A 14,841-nucleotide genomic window follows, 5' to 3' on the forward strand; every position below is an offset into this window, starting at 1 on the left:
ACACATATATACAATTATATATATGCATATATATACTTGTGTGTGTGTATATATATATATATAAATAATTTCCCAAGTAAAATACTGTCTTTTAAAATTATATACTGTCTGTTAGAAGTACGTGTCTGTGGACTTCCCTGGTGGTCCAGTGGTTAAGAATCTGCCTGCCAGTGCAGTGGCCCCAGGTTTGATCCCTGGTCTGGGAAGGTTCCACATGCTGTGGACCCGCTGAGCCCATTCCCCGCAACTGTGGGAACGCTCGCTCTAGAGCTTGTGCTCTGTAACAGGAGAAGCCGCTGCGGTGAGAAGCCCACACACCACAACTAGAGAGGAGCCCCTGCTCGCTGCAGCTAGAGAAAGCCCGTGTGCAGCCATGAAGTCCCAGGGTAGGCAAAAATAAACAAGATAAAAAATACACGGTTGCTTCTCACATCATTCCTTGCCCATCTGTTCTCTGAGAACTCAGTTTCCACTGCTTCTGACAAATAGAGTTCTAATTTCAGTTTTATTCATCATCTGAATGGTCATGTCATGATGGATTCATGATAGATAGATGATTGCTTGTCCATTTTAAGCTGCTGGGTTTTCCACGTTTGGCCTTTACAGTTAGTAAACTCGAGGCCATTATTGTAGGGACTGTTGATATTGGCGTGGGAGGGTGGAGGACACCGTATGAGCCAGACATGGTGAGATACCAACAGCAAGCAGCCCTTTAGCATGAGCCTTAGGCATGAAGAGAGGTCAGGAGGGGAACAAGCTACCAGGACCCGTGGAGAGTGGCCATGCAGGCGAGATCAGCTCGACAGGTGCTGCAGCCTTTGGAGTCTGGTGGGGACAGACAGCAGAATACATGCCCAGACTTCTCCCCCGACCCCTGCCCCTCCTTCCAGCTCCTGCTAGTATCTGTTAGTGTGTTAGGCCACTAGGGAATCGAAAGTCAGGGGTATCCTTTGATGGAGTCCATAAAGGTCAGTGTCCTGGGGCATAGAGTGGGGAGAAAAATGGTAGTGAGGCAAAAGGAAAATCTCCAGGATAGTTAGAGTTAAAAATATTTTTGGAAGCTGGAAACTTTTTTTGGAAGAAGAGAGAGTTCTACTGGAAGGGCTAAGTATAACCCTTGTAGACAGTTCCCTTCTGCCAAGACTGTGATTGCTTATCTCTCGCTGTATTAGAAGTTAGTCTGCAAGTAACACGCTTTGTTTTCTGTGGAATTGTGACGCACACCGATCTTCCTGTTAGATCATTAATTAAATAACATTTGCTGATAACCCTGTCTGTCCCCCGCCCCCGTTTGCTGTAATTCCCTACAAATCGCTGTAGAATACCAGATATTTTCGTACTTCCTGGACCCTCTTGCCCATGAAATCAGCAGCGAAATATGTGTCCGTTTGGGCAAAAGGGAATGTGTGCAGCCCCCTAGCAGCTTCGTGTTTATTCTGCATTCCTCTCCTTTCTGTCCGAGGTGGCTGTTCAACGTGCCTCACATGCTGCCTGGTGCAGAGTAACTGTAACGAGCTCTGCCTTTTGAACCTCTCAGCAGATGCTCCCTCGGCAGCCCTCTGGACCCAGACACTTTGACTTTGTTGTGTTCAGAAGGCCCTGCCTTTGACAGTGGCTCGTTTTTGTCTTTAGATGAGTGACAGCTTGCTCTTTGATACCTCAGATGATGAGGAGCTGAGAGAACAGCTGGATATGCATTCAATCATCGTCTCCTGCGTCAACGACGAGCCGCTCTTCACCGCAGACCAGGTACAAAGGAGGGTCCCCTCCATCAAGGAAAGGGAACGTCGGCTGCAAAACCGTTTCTTAATGTGTAATCCGAAGCAGATGGATTATGTTAGTTGGGAACATCTTTCAATATATGTAGTTTTCCAAGATAAGCATTGTTAAAACAGTATAGCAGGTTACTTTAGAAGAAGGCTGTTGCTTCCACTGGAATCAGAAAAAATACTATAATTTTTCCTCTTTCTTTAGATTTGAGCAGACATGGAAAAACTATATCTGTGCAGAAATTACCTAGTTTCTCTAAAACTATGGAGAAGTCATTAGCACTTACTAGAAGTCCTTATTGTATAACCCAGGAAAGAAGTAAGCATTATTCCTGTGGAGTGCTCTAGTAATGTCAACCCTGTATTCATTTAAAACCTGTTGAATCGTCTTTCTCGTTTTCTGAATACTCTTCCCACTTCTGCTGTATGGTCAAACTGTAGTGCACAAACTTTTCACTGAAATCATGTTCCACAGCTACTGAAACTGTGAGTTCTGTGTTTTTAGGTTGGAAAGATGAGGTCAGTAAAGAGATGTATGATATCAAGATTGGGAGCGGTACGTTAAAACTGTGTCATCTTGAAGCCCCATCATATTTGTGGCTGGATCATCCTAGGCTTGAAGAGAGTGCTTAAAAAGCAGGAGAGTAAGTTAGACGACGGAGTGCAGGAAAACCCTGATCCTCTGCGGAGAGGTGTGACCCTGAGTGTTCGTCGCCTTCTCGGTTCTGTGCCTGAAAACCAAGCTGTCCCTGCTTTTGACTGACAGAAACAGATTCTTTGCCTCTTTCAGTGTCCTGTTTTTGTGTTTAAAAATGCCTATTTTGGAAACTCTTCTTACTAGATTAGTGTAATCCCCACTCCTTCAGGTTTGCTTCTATTTTTCCTTGGTGCTAAAAGGGTTAAACTTGCTTCATATTGTATTTTTTCCCTAATAGTTTTTTTTTTTAAAACTCTTAGGTCTATTTTTTTAAAGTTATTTTTATTGAAGTCTAGTTGATTTACAATATTGGGATAGTTTCAGATACACAGCAAAGTGATTTGTTTATACATAATGTATGTATATATCTTTATTGTTTAGATTTGTTATAACCTATTATAGCATATATAATAATATATAATAATATATTGAATATAGTTCCCCATGCTATCCAGTGAATCTTTATCTTGTTTATATATATGATAGTGTGCATCTGTTAATTCCATACTATTAATTTATCGTACTTCCCCTTCCCCTTGGTAACCATAAGTTTGTTTGTTTGTCTTTTAAATGGCAAACTTTTGTTTTGGCCACATGGCATGCAGAATCTTAGCTCTTCCACCAGGGATTGAACCCTTGCCCCTTGCAGTGGAAGCATGGAGTCCTAACCACTAGACCATCACAGAAGTCCCTAAATATCCCTTTATCTTCCCTTGAATTAATATTTGAAAAATTTTTTCTGTTGATAAAGGAAAACTTCCCTGCCAAAGCAAGAATTTCTTGCTTTATGTGTAAAGGTTTTTACACTGTTGTATTTTATAAATTTTATGTCAATTTTATTAAATAGGTTTAGATTGAGTACTTGGATGTGGCATACGGTAAATTCTCTTGTCACTTGCTTTCTTTTAACTGTAACTGTGATCCCCTTCTGGGATGTCTCAAGTAGATTGTGTGTGTGTGTGTGTGTGTGTGTGTGTGTGTGTGTGTGTGTGTGTGTGTGTGTGTAATGTCTATTCACGGCTGCTCTGGGTCTCCGTTGCTGTGTGCTGACCTTCTCTAGCTGTGGCGAGTGGGGGTTACTCTCGAGCTGTGACGCTCGGGCTTCTCGCTGCGCTGACTTCTCTTGTTGTGGATCAGACTCGAGTTCAGGCTCAGTAGTGGTGGCACACGGGCTTTGTTGCCTCTTATCATGTGGGATCTTCCCAGACCAGGGATTGAACACATGTCCCCTGCATTGGCAGGTGGGTTCTTAACCACAGAACCACCAGGGAAGTCCTATGCGTGTATTTTTGGCAGCAACTCAGAGATTACAAGATCTCATAGGGCCAACTGATATGTGATGAGTGTCTTAAATCATGTGCTGTTTACTTTTGTGTTTAGTATATTGCAATTTTTTTTTTTATAAACCTGGTGTACTCTTGCAAACCTTTGATCATTCAGACAACCGACTCCTGCGCACTGCTGGTTAGTATAGAGTTAGGGGACTTCTACTCTGGTCACTGCAGTTGAGCGTTGTGTTACAGATGGACCGTTCTACCTATGTGTGTTTGACTAACAGTGGTTTGTATATTTTGGAAGGTGATTGAAGAAATTGAAGAAATGATGCAGGAATCACCAGACCCAGACGACGATGAAACGCCTACCCAGTCAGATCGGCTTTCTATGCTTTCCCAGGAAATTCAGACTCTTAAGAGGTCTAGCACCAGCAGTTATGAAGAGAGTAAGGAGCCTTACTTAAGTTAGTGCTGCCTGTGCGTCTGTGTGTCTCAGCCATAGAGTGTGACCACCTTCAGGAACCTCTGGTTCTCACAGGCTGGGTTGCATACTCTTCCTCTCCTCACTCCCCGCCGGTGGTACTCAGGGCATTTGTTTATCTTTGCTTGGGGACTGTGTCATATTTACCTTTGAATCCTATATTTGTCCGCTTGGGCTGCTGTAGAGAAATACCACAGGCTGGGTGGCTTAAACCACAGAAATTTGCTTCTTGCTAGTTCTGGAGGCTGGAAGTCTGAGACTGAGGTATTAGCAGGTCTGATTTCTTCTGAGGCCTCTTCCTCTGTCCTCACATGGACTTTCCTGTGGTATATCTGTGTCCTCATCTTATCATTTTTAAGGGCATCAGTCACATTGGATTAGGGCCCACCCTAATGGCTTAATTTTAACTTCATTATCCCTTTCAAAATGCAGTCTCCAAATTCAGTCATATTCTGAGGTGCTGGGGGGTAGGGCTTCAACAATGTCCTATTTCTCTAGTATTTCCTGAGAATAAAGGGAAGTGCTGAGAAAAACCTGTAAAGGGTCTTCAGGGAATTGTCTGCCCTTCATCTTCCCAATTTTCAGTAAAATTCACACACTGGGGCATGTGTGTTTAAGTATGTATTTAGCTTGAGTCTTTCAAATGGACTTGGCCTCTCTTCGGAAGTGCCCCAGAACCCTGCTCAATGGCCTGTGATTTCTTTTCAGTACAGTGGTTTCCTGTACTCACTCTCTGCTTTTGTGTTTTTTTCCTTGCACCAGCTTATTAAGTCTTGACTGAAGTACTGTTCATGGAACCATTGATTTCAGACGAGTAAAAGATTTTGTTATACTTTTCTTCTTAGCCATTTGAGAAGTAACTTTGCCCACCTACCTCTCCTCAGACCTGCCCACCAAGAGTCTGAGGAGTCTGAGACAATCACAAACCATTTAATTGCTCAGAATACGATGTTTTTGCTCTTTGGGGAGAAACATTTTACTGTGCTGCCTTGAAACATTTCGGTCTTCGTGTCCACTCAGCTTTGCTTTTTGGTCACAGGGGTGAAAAGGCTGTCGGTATCTGAGTTAAATGAGCTGCTGGAGGAAATCGAGACGGCCATCAAGGAGTACTCCGAAGAGCTGGTGCAGCAGCTGGCCCTGCGAGACGAGCTGGAGTTTGAGAAAGAAGTGAAGAACAGCTTTATTTCTGTTCTCATCGAAGTGCAAAACAAACAGAAAGAGCACAAAGAGACAGCCAAAAAGAAAAAGAAACTCAAGAACGGCAGCTCTCAGAACGGGAAGAACGAGAGAAGCCACATGCCCGGCACAGTAAGTGGTGGTGCGTGGGTGACGCGAACACGCTGGAAGCAGCTTCCGTGAGGCCCGCAGAGGCTGGCAGGACCACGTGTGCAGGAGCAGGGCGTGCGCGGGCTCTTCACCAGAGAGCTGAAGGATCGCGTTCAAGACTGCCAGTGTGCTCTGCTCCTTCCGAGAGGTGTTTTCTTGTGGTGAGGGTGTGATGGTTATCTGGATAACTCAGTGCTGAAATGTTTAGGAGGGAGGTAAAGAGAAGGAAGAGAGGGACAATAAAAGAGAATGTTTGAAGGAAAAGCTTTAGCAGGTGACCATTTCAATACCTCTCAATGTTAATAGAGGCTATTTATATTTGGCTGGTGGGCAACTGAATGATACTGCTCTCTCGTTTTTGTTCAGCCCTTGTGAGTTATATAGTAAGAAATGGGGTGCTTTTAGAGGTAGTTGAACTATACGGAGCCTAAAAGCAGAGGTTGACATTTAAATTGTTTTCTCCTGACTTATGAGTGAAGTTGGAATGAGAGGATGTTACAGGCAGTTCCATGACATTACCCGTTTGGCCTAGTATTTGGCCGACTAGACTATTACTGACTGGTGAAAACAACTCGAGGATATTTGAACTTTGACTTTTGTTTTCTGCTTTTCATTTTTCATAAGTGGTGCTGTTAATTTCACTTGATTGAACTTCATTATAAACGTTAACTATTAAGTATTTGAGATACACTTCCTGTTGGTCTTATGGGCATTTCATTTTTCTTTGATAAGTTGAGACCTTGTATCTTGCCACGTTTATGTTTGTATGCGAAGAAGTGTTGGTTTTGTTTTAAACTTGAATGGTTGGGCAAAGGGATTCATGTTCTAAATGGATTATACCTTTTAAATTCACGATAGTGATAACATGATGATGCAAATTACATCAAACTGGCCGTTACTTCTTGCAGTTATAAAAATTCTGTCTTTGACTAAGTCTGATTTATTCTTTCTGAAGACTGCTTATCAGAGAAATAGATCTCATTGATCAACTCTGATAGAATCCAGGAAAGAGCATGGCAGTTCTGGGATGTGGAACTACCAATGAGAGTTAATACAAACCAGAGAGAATCTTACTATTTAGTCCATTCATTATACTGTCTTTGGCCTATGAGTATATGCACATTTTCTTAGTTTAATGTTATTTGTACACTGAAAAGACAGTTTATAAACAGACTTTGCAAAAGTTGCCAGATATGTGGAACAAAATACTTTTTAGAAGTGGTGGTATTGGTTAAAGTGTTTAGTGACTTCTAGCAATGGCACCCCACTCCAGTACTCTTGCCTGGAAAATCCCATGGAGGAGCCTGGTGGGCTGCAGTCCATGGGGTCGCTAAGAGTCGGACACGACTGAGCAACTTCACTTTCACTTTCCACTTTCATGCATTGGAGAAGGCAATGGCAACCCACTCCAGTGTTCTTGCCTGGAGAATCCCAGGGACGGGGGAGCCTGGTGGGCTGCCGTCTCTGGGGTCACACAGAGTCAGACATGACTGAAGCGACTTAGCAGCAGCAGCAGCGACAACTCTGAAGAAAACAGCACCCACCAAACAAAAAAATCCCCACCTAAACATTCCCCAAACCAAAACAATTGTTTGAGTATACAGCCCTGGATAAAGTTTGCTTTAATTAGGAACAGTATTTTGTATCTGAAATTAAAAAAAAATTGTACCCTTTAAACTGTCCTTTTATGCAGGTGTGATTAAATGCTTAGTTGAAAAGTCATAGCACGGTTGGTAATTTCTGCCTATCTGCTTTTAGGGATTGCATGTAATTTCTCCATTTATTTGTGTTAACACTTAGGCGAGGAAAATAAATGTATCCCTGCTGCTGCTGCTGCTGCGTCACTTCAGTCGTGTCCTACTGTGCGACCCCATAGACGGCAGCCCACCAGGCTCCTCTGTCCCTGGGATTCTCCAGGCAAGAACGCTGGAGTGGGTTGCCATTTCCTTCTCCAATGCATGAAAGTGAAAAGTGAACGTGAAGTCGCTCAGTCGTGTCCGACTCTTAGCGACCCCATGTAGAGTAGTTTAAATGCTTCTTTTTCTGACTCCCATTTAAAAAGTGTTTGAGTGGATTCATTGTGTGATTTTACATGGTATTTATGTTGAGAAATGGATTTGACAAGGCAACGTTTAGGTCTTATTTGAACATTTATTAGCCTTGAAATAGATTCATAGGAACAGTAATTTTTTTTTTCCCCTGCAATATTTGGACGTGTGAAGTTGCTTCTTGAGTCCTGATCTGCTGTTTGTGTCAAGACCTTTAATTAGGCTCATAATGGCATCTCTAAGCTTGCGATACCAGTTCCCGCCATCATCATGAAGCTTGAAAGGAGGGCAAAAAGCCATTCCATTTGGGACACAGGGAGCCTGAAACCTATCAAGGATTCTGAAAATAGTGATCGGTGGCTCAAAGGAACTTTAAAGTGAAATGGCCAGTGGCGAAACAGATTCCAAGATACTGCCTTTCCAGGCCTTTTATATAACATGCAGTTTTGGCAAGGCCTGATCTCTGTGGATTGGCTATCTCATTTGGTGGTTTAGTTGCTCATTCGTGTCCAGCTCTTTTGTGACCCCATGGACTGTAGCCTGCTAGCCTCCTCTGTCCATGGGATTTCCCTAGCAAGTTACATTTCCCTGGAGTGGATTGTCATTTCCTTCTCTAGGGGATCTTCCTGATCCAGGGATTGAGCCTGTGTCTCTTGCATTGCAGGCAGTCTCTGGCAATGTAGATGGATTCTTTACTGACTGACTCACCAAGGATTGGTGACCCTTTTGTAGATATCATTACTTGTTTTCTAATAACGTTGGTCACTTTTTTTCTTTTTACCTTAGGTATGTTTTATATCTATCAAAGACTTGGATTTCTTCATTAAGTGTGCAATAGTTTCCTGCCATTTTTCCCTTAAGCACATTTCATTGAAACAGAGCATCAGTTTGTAGTACTTTATCCATAATTGCCAACTTTTGGTACAGAGAGACTGTAATAAAATATGAGTGTGAATAGAGCAGAGTTTAGGTTTTCATTTTTTTAAATATAAATTTGTTTAATTGGAGGCTAATTACAATATTGTATTGGTTTTGCCATACATCAACATGAATCCGCCACGGGTGTACACGTGTTCCCCATCCTGAACCCCCCTCCCACCTCCCTCCCTGTACCATCCCTCTGGGTCATCCCAGTGCACCAGCCCCAAATTAGTGGGCCTAGAGATGCTATTCATAAATATTAAATAAATTTCTGAGTATCTTCTGGAAGTGAAATGTTAATTTAGTTTTTAAAGTTAATCTGTTACATATTGGATAAGATAAAACTATTCATTCAGTAAACATTTGCAGAGTATCTTTTTTGTGCCAGGCACTGTTGAAGATACAGTGGTGAATAAAACAGATAAGGCCTCTGGCCTCTTGGAGATTATATTCTAACAAGGGAGACAGGCACTAAACAAAGAAAAGTGTGACTAGACATTGTAACTTCAGGTAGTAACAAATTCCATCAAGAAAAGGAAAAGCTTGGTTGAGGCAATTGGTAGCAGTGCTATGGGGAGTTGTTTCCAAAATGGTAGTCACCTTGTCACTTGCTCCTTCTGGTGGGCTGGGCAGGCTGTCCTGTCCCTCTTCAGCTCTCTGTTTGGAGGTGATGGTGGAAGAGTACATCTTCTTCTTGGCTAATGAGACTTAATAGAGTCAGTTCAGTTTAGTTGCTCAGTCATGTCCGACTCTTTGCAACCCTATGGACTGCAGCACACCAGACTTCCCTGTCCATCACCAACTCCTGAAGCTTGCTCAAACTCATGTCCATCGAGTTGGTGATGCCATCCAACCATCTCATCCTCTGTTGTCCCCTTCTCCTCTTTCCTTCAATCTTTCCCAGCATCAGGGTCTTTTCCAGTGAGTCAGTTCTTTGCATCAGGAGGCCAAAGTATTGGAGCTTAAGCTTCAGCATCATTTCTTCCAGTGAATATTCAGGGTTGATTTCCTTTAGGATGGACTGGTTTGATCTCCTTGCTATCCAAGGGACTCTCAAGAGTCTTCTCCAGCACCTCAGTTCAAAAGCATCAATTCTAGAGTGTCGATTAATAGAGTCAGAGACTTTATTTCCTTTATCCTATTCAACATGTGGAAAAACAGGAGTGGGGAGTAGAGATCGGAACGGTTGAAGGGCGCTGTTAATGGGTTTGGTGGTGCGCGTACATTTCTTTGAACTGACTGTGTTGTGTTGGGCTGTGGCGTGACCATTTATGCCACTGCCTTTTTCTAGAGTGACCTCCCTTCCTTTCCTGCTTCCACTGTCCTCTTGGGAGATTTCTTTTCTTCTCTCTTTTTTTAAACTCATTATTCAAAATCATGGTCAGGCTTTATCTTCCTTTCTTAGACCTTTTCTTGATGACTCTTCCTCCAATGCAAAATTGACAGTCCTCTCCTTCTGGGGTTAGTATTATTCCTCTTAACTGTTGCTGTCAGTACTGTGATGCCATATTGTAATTTTTTGTTTTCATGTCTGTCTCTGTTATGGTTCCCTGTGGAGAGAAACTGTAACTTTATCTAACATATCCCTAGGTCCCACAAGGTCCTCAATAAATTTCTGATGAATAAATAGTAAAAAATATGTATATAAATTTTTTTTTTTTTGCAAATCTGTATTTCTTCCTTGGATCTTTCTGCCAGGTGCCAAACACATTGAGGCTGAATAGCATATTGATTAAGAACTTTGGGTTAAGAGCTCTGTTTGAATCCTGATCCTGCCCCTGGGTACATAACCCTTTGAATTTTGGAGGGATTAAGTGAAATTATGATATGTATAAGAGTAGCATATATCCTGAGTAAATGCTAGTTGTTATATGTCAAACTGTTTCCTAGACATTTTCCCCTGAATATCTTGTGGGCATCAAGAATTTATCTTATCAGACTGAACTCACTGTTTTTCCTAAAGGTGAATTTATTCCTTGTATATATTTTTTGACTATAGTGAAACTATAGTCTCCCCATTCACCAAAAGCAGTGGAATTTTTAGGTCAAAAATACAGTTTTAAGCAACCATCTTTTCAAAGTGTCCTACATAAATGTTACCCAGTAACAGCGTAAGTTGAGTGGCCATTTCCCCAAACCCCCAACGTATGATGGTTATTATTATTCTTCTCATATATACTGATCCAGTAGGCAGGTTATTGACTGACTGTATTCTTTTGTGAGTTGCCTGTTGTGTCACATTTGAGCTGAGGGTACACATCTGCTGTCCTGGTACCATACTCTGCAGTGATCAGTTGCTTAAGTCTTTCCTTAGGAAGGAGTGCAGTCTTTGCGAAGACTCACTCAGATTGTTTCCCCAGCACTGCACCTAATTTGTCACTTAATACACGTCTGTTAATTGAAACTTCGCAATAGAGAGGATGGAATCTCAGAGGATTTGGGTGTGTGCTTTGAATTATTGCTTTGCCAGGGATTTTTGGGGGGCCAGTCTTGTACTTATATCAAGTAGGTTCACAGGTCATTGAATTTCAGTGGCTGCTTACAGGAGAACAAGAACAGGTTGAAGTACACCAGCTGTCTCTACATTAGTAATTTAAGAGATTAAAGTAATTTAGTGGTGGTTGTCATCTGGAGCTATCTCACGTTGTAAAGACTTGAGTGTTTCCCTGCCTAGAATGGATGTTCCTCCTCCTGCAGAATCCGGTGTTTGTCAATTACAAGTCCTGTGTAAAGTTTCTTATTCGAAGCCTAGGCCTGAGAAGATGGGAGTGTATGCAGTATCTTTTCTGTTGTCCATGTTGCACTGAACTGTTGAGAGTTCTAGTGTATTGCTGTCACCACCAGTAAAAATGTATTGGGTTATCCAGAGTTCATTCAGGGTTTTCTGTAGGACAAGCTCTTTGACCAACCCAATATAACTGCTTCAGTCTATCCCAAAGAAGTTTATTCTGAAAGCTTCTGAGATATTAGTAATCGGTGACTCCATTGTACAAAGAATCATATTACCCTAATTTATTGCTTTTGGTGTTGGAGAGATAACTGCTTAAGGATGCGGAGGAGCTAGGGCTCGGATGATAGATACTCTTTTTTGTGTATATCTTTCTTTCACAGATGCATTGCTCCATCTGTCTGTATGACGCACTTTGCTCATATTATGACTAACGGTCAATCTATTTTATTTCTCTTTTACATGCAAAAGTGCCCCAGTATTAGTTTTTCGTTTAATCTTGACCAAAACTGACTTTAAGAGAAATTTATTTTTATTTAGACAGCTACTATTATCCTGAAGTTTTTCTAGTTTATACGGGCAATAAAGCCTAGAAGGAATTGTTCTGGCATAACTACTTGAATTTGATGCTCTTTAAATGTAAACAAGGACCTGTATTTCTGTTGTTGTTCCTTTTTAATTTGGAATTTAAAAATTTTACATTTGCTAAGATAATTTAGCCGAGGGATTGGCAAAGCAAACTATTGGCTGAGGGCCAAATCAACCCTCTGCCTGTTTTATAAATAGTTTTATTGGAACACATCTATGTTCTTTCATTTATACGTGGTCTGTGACTTCTTTGGTGTTATAAGTAGAGAGTTGAATAGTTGTGACAGAGACTATGTGGGCTGCAAATCCCCAAATATCTACTATCTAGCCCTTTATGGAAAAGTTTGCCAACCCCTGATTTAGACTAAAATTTTCTAAAATTAAAAATCAGAAGGAAAAAAAGTAAGCCCCTTTTAAGTGAGTTTGTGTAGATAAAAGATCACTGTGTTGTGACTAAAATTTACTATAAAACATAGCGCTGTTTTATTCTCAGAGTGTGTTGAGTTATGCCTTTTCTCAGGGCCCCTCCAGCAGCCTGAGTTACGCCCACAGATGGTGATACCGTCCATCTCCAGTCGCTTGCCATGCGTCCCCACCTAATAACAGACCTGGGTGCTGCGTGCATCAGATTCCAGTTGTTCAGTTGCTCAGTTGTGTCTGACTCTGTGACCCCAGGGACTGCAGCACACCAGGCTTCCCTGTCCTTCACTGTTTCTCAGAGTTTGCTCAAACTCATGTCTATTGAGTTGGTGATGCCATCCAACCATCTCATCCTCTGTCGTCCCCTTCTCTTCCTGCCCTCAATCTTTCCCAGCAAAAGGGTCTTTTCCAGTGAGTCGGCTTTTCACATCAGGTGGCCAAAATATTGGAGCTTCAGCTTCAGTGTCAGTCCTTCCAATGAATATTCAGGGTTGATTTTCCTTTAAGATTGACTGGGTTGATCCCAGTTTCCCATTAACTAAATGAAGAGAGCCAGCAGGTAAACCAGTTGTCTCCAGACTGGGGGACAAATAAAAAAACAAAAAACAAACTGACAGTTCCTTGAGCACACTGTATTTATACACAGTGATAAAAGGTAGTTTAGAGAGAGTAGCAGAGAAGGTGGGAAAGGGTTGTTTCTGCTCCTTTTCTAAGTAGTGGTAGTTGAAAGGATAAAGTCAGCTCTGTACACATACTTGAATGTAAATATTAACACATTTTCAACAATAGTTTGTTGGTGATATTTTATAGTACTTCTCTGTATTTATACATTGGAAAGAATATTCCTAAAAATTAGCATTAGGCATAAAATGGAAGGTCATTATAGGGTGGAAACTTAGTTATGCATGTTTATTATTTTAATAATTCACACCTATGAATTAAAAATTACTTTAGATATGGAACAAATTTGTATTTTGGTGGTACCTAGTGGCTCAGCTGGTAAAGAATCCGCCTGCAGTGTGGGAGGCCTGGGTTCGATCCCTGGGTTGGGAAGATCCCCTGGAGAAGGGAACTGCTACCCATTCCAGTATTCTTGCCTGGAGAATTCCATGGACTGTATAGCCTATGGGGTCACAAAGAATTGGACACAACTAAGTGACTTTCACTTTTATTGCCTAGAGAAATGTTATCTGGAGATAGTTTTTGCTATCTTACTATTATGTACTGTTTGTTTTCTGCAGTGGTTTTTTGGTATCTGACTGTAATAGTGAACTTTCATGATTTAGCAGTTACTGTAGTAAAAATCGGGAGTCTATTCATTTTTATTTATTTTAAACTTTTTATTTTGTATTGGAGTATAGCTGATTAATAAACAATGTTGTGATAGTTTCAGGTGAACTGTGAAGGGATTCAGTCGTACATATACATGTTTCCATTCTGCCCCAAATTCCCCCCTTAACCAGGTTGCCATAGGAAATTGAGCAGAGTTCCTTGAACTATACAACAGGTCTTTGTTGGTTATCCATTTTTTAAAATATAGCAGTGTGTACATGTCCATCTTAAACTCCCTAACTGTCCCTTCCCCCCATCCTTTGCCCTGGCAACCATAAGCTTGTTCCGTGAGTCTTATTTTTGTTTTGTAAGTATGTTCATTTATATAAGTGTGATCCAAAAGGATATATGCACCCCAATGCGTGTGAATGAAGTCATTTCTAAAGGTCAGTATGACACTCTTGGTCCATCCATGTTGTTGCAAATGGCATGATTTCATTCTTTTTAATGGCTAATATTCCATTGTACTACGTCGTCTTTATCCATTCCTCTGTCGCTGGACATTTACGTTGCTTACATGCCCTGGCTATTGTAAACAGTGCTGCAATGAACACTGAGGTGCATATATCCTTTTGGATCATGTATTTCTCAGGATTCTGCTCTTGACCCCTTTATGTCTTGGAGAGGTTTATAATTGTTAACATAATACAAATTCAAGTAAAAGCCATAATATGCCAGGAAACTGTGAACTTACTGTATATTTAGAGTATCCAGAAGTATCAGGAAAGAGTTCATAAATCTGTCAGAGTTAATTATTTTACTTTAGCTTAGTAGCTTTGAAACGGAGAAGGCAACGGCACCCCACTTCAGTACTCTTGCCTGGAAAATCCCATGGATGGAGGAGCCTGGTAGGCTGCAGTCCATGGGGTCTTGAAGAGTCAGACACGACTGAGCGACTTCACTTCCACTTTCCACTTTCACGCATTGAAGGAAATGGCAGCCCACTCCAGTGTTCTTGGCCTGGAGAATCCCAGGGATGGGGGAGCCTGATGGGCTGCCGTCTGTGGGGTCGCACAGAGTCGGACACAACTGAAGCGACTTAGCAGCAGCAGCAGCAGCAGCAGCAATAGCTTTGAAAATGCTTGCCAATACTTAATTACCATATTAAGATTAAATTAAATAAAAATTTTAAAAGATCTTCAAATACAAGCAATTAAATTGATGCTAGTCCATTTACTTCTATTCATATCTCACCTTTCTACTTTGAGAGTGAATTTATAAAATAGTTCAATATTTAAATATTTATTCTGTTTTAAA

At 41.4% G+C, this 14,841-nt stretch overlaps 1 protein-coding gene across 2 annotated transcripts in view; it reads left to right on the plus strand.

Annotated features, from left to right (window-relative positions):
• The window catches only part of FEZ2 (fasciculation and elongation protein zeta 2), a 44,033-nt gene that overhangs the window by 10,081 nt on the left and 19,111 nt on the right, over positions 1-14,841 (plus strand). For both annotated transcript variants that reach the window (XM_069583568.1, XM_069583567.1), the window contains exons 3-5: positions 1,633-1,749; positions 4,045-4,186; positions 5,261-5,529. In XM_069583568.1, coding sequence (XP_069439669.1) covers positions 1,633-1,749; positions 4,045-4,186; positions 5,261-5,529 — 528 coding nt within the window. The remainder of the gene's footprint in view (positions 1-1,632; positions 1,750-4,044; positions 4,187-5,260; positions 5,530-14,841) is intronic.

The sequence above is a fragment of the Ovis canadensis genome, chromosome 3 (genome assembly GCF_042477335.2).
Source record: "Ovis canadensis isolate MfBH-ARS-UI-01 breed Bighorn chromosome 3, ARS-UI_OviCan_v2, whole genome shotgun sequence".
Lineage (NCBI taxonomy): Eukaryota > Metazoa > Chordata > Mammalia > Artiodactyla > Bovidae > Ovis > Ovis canadensis.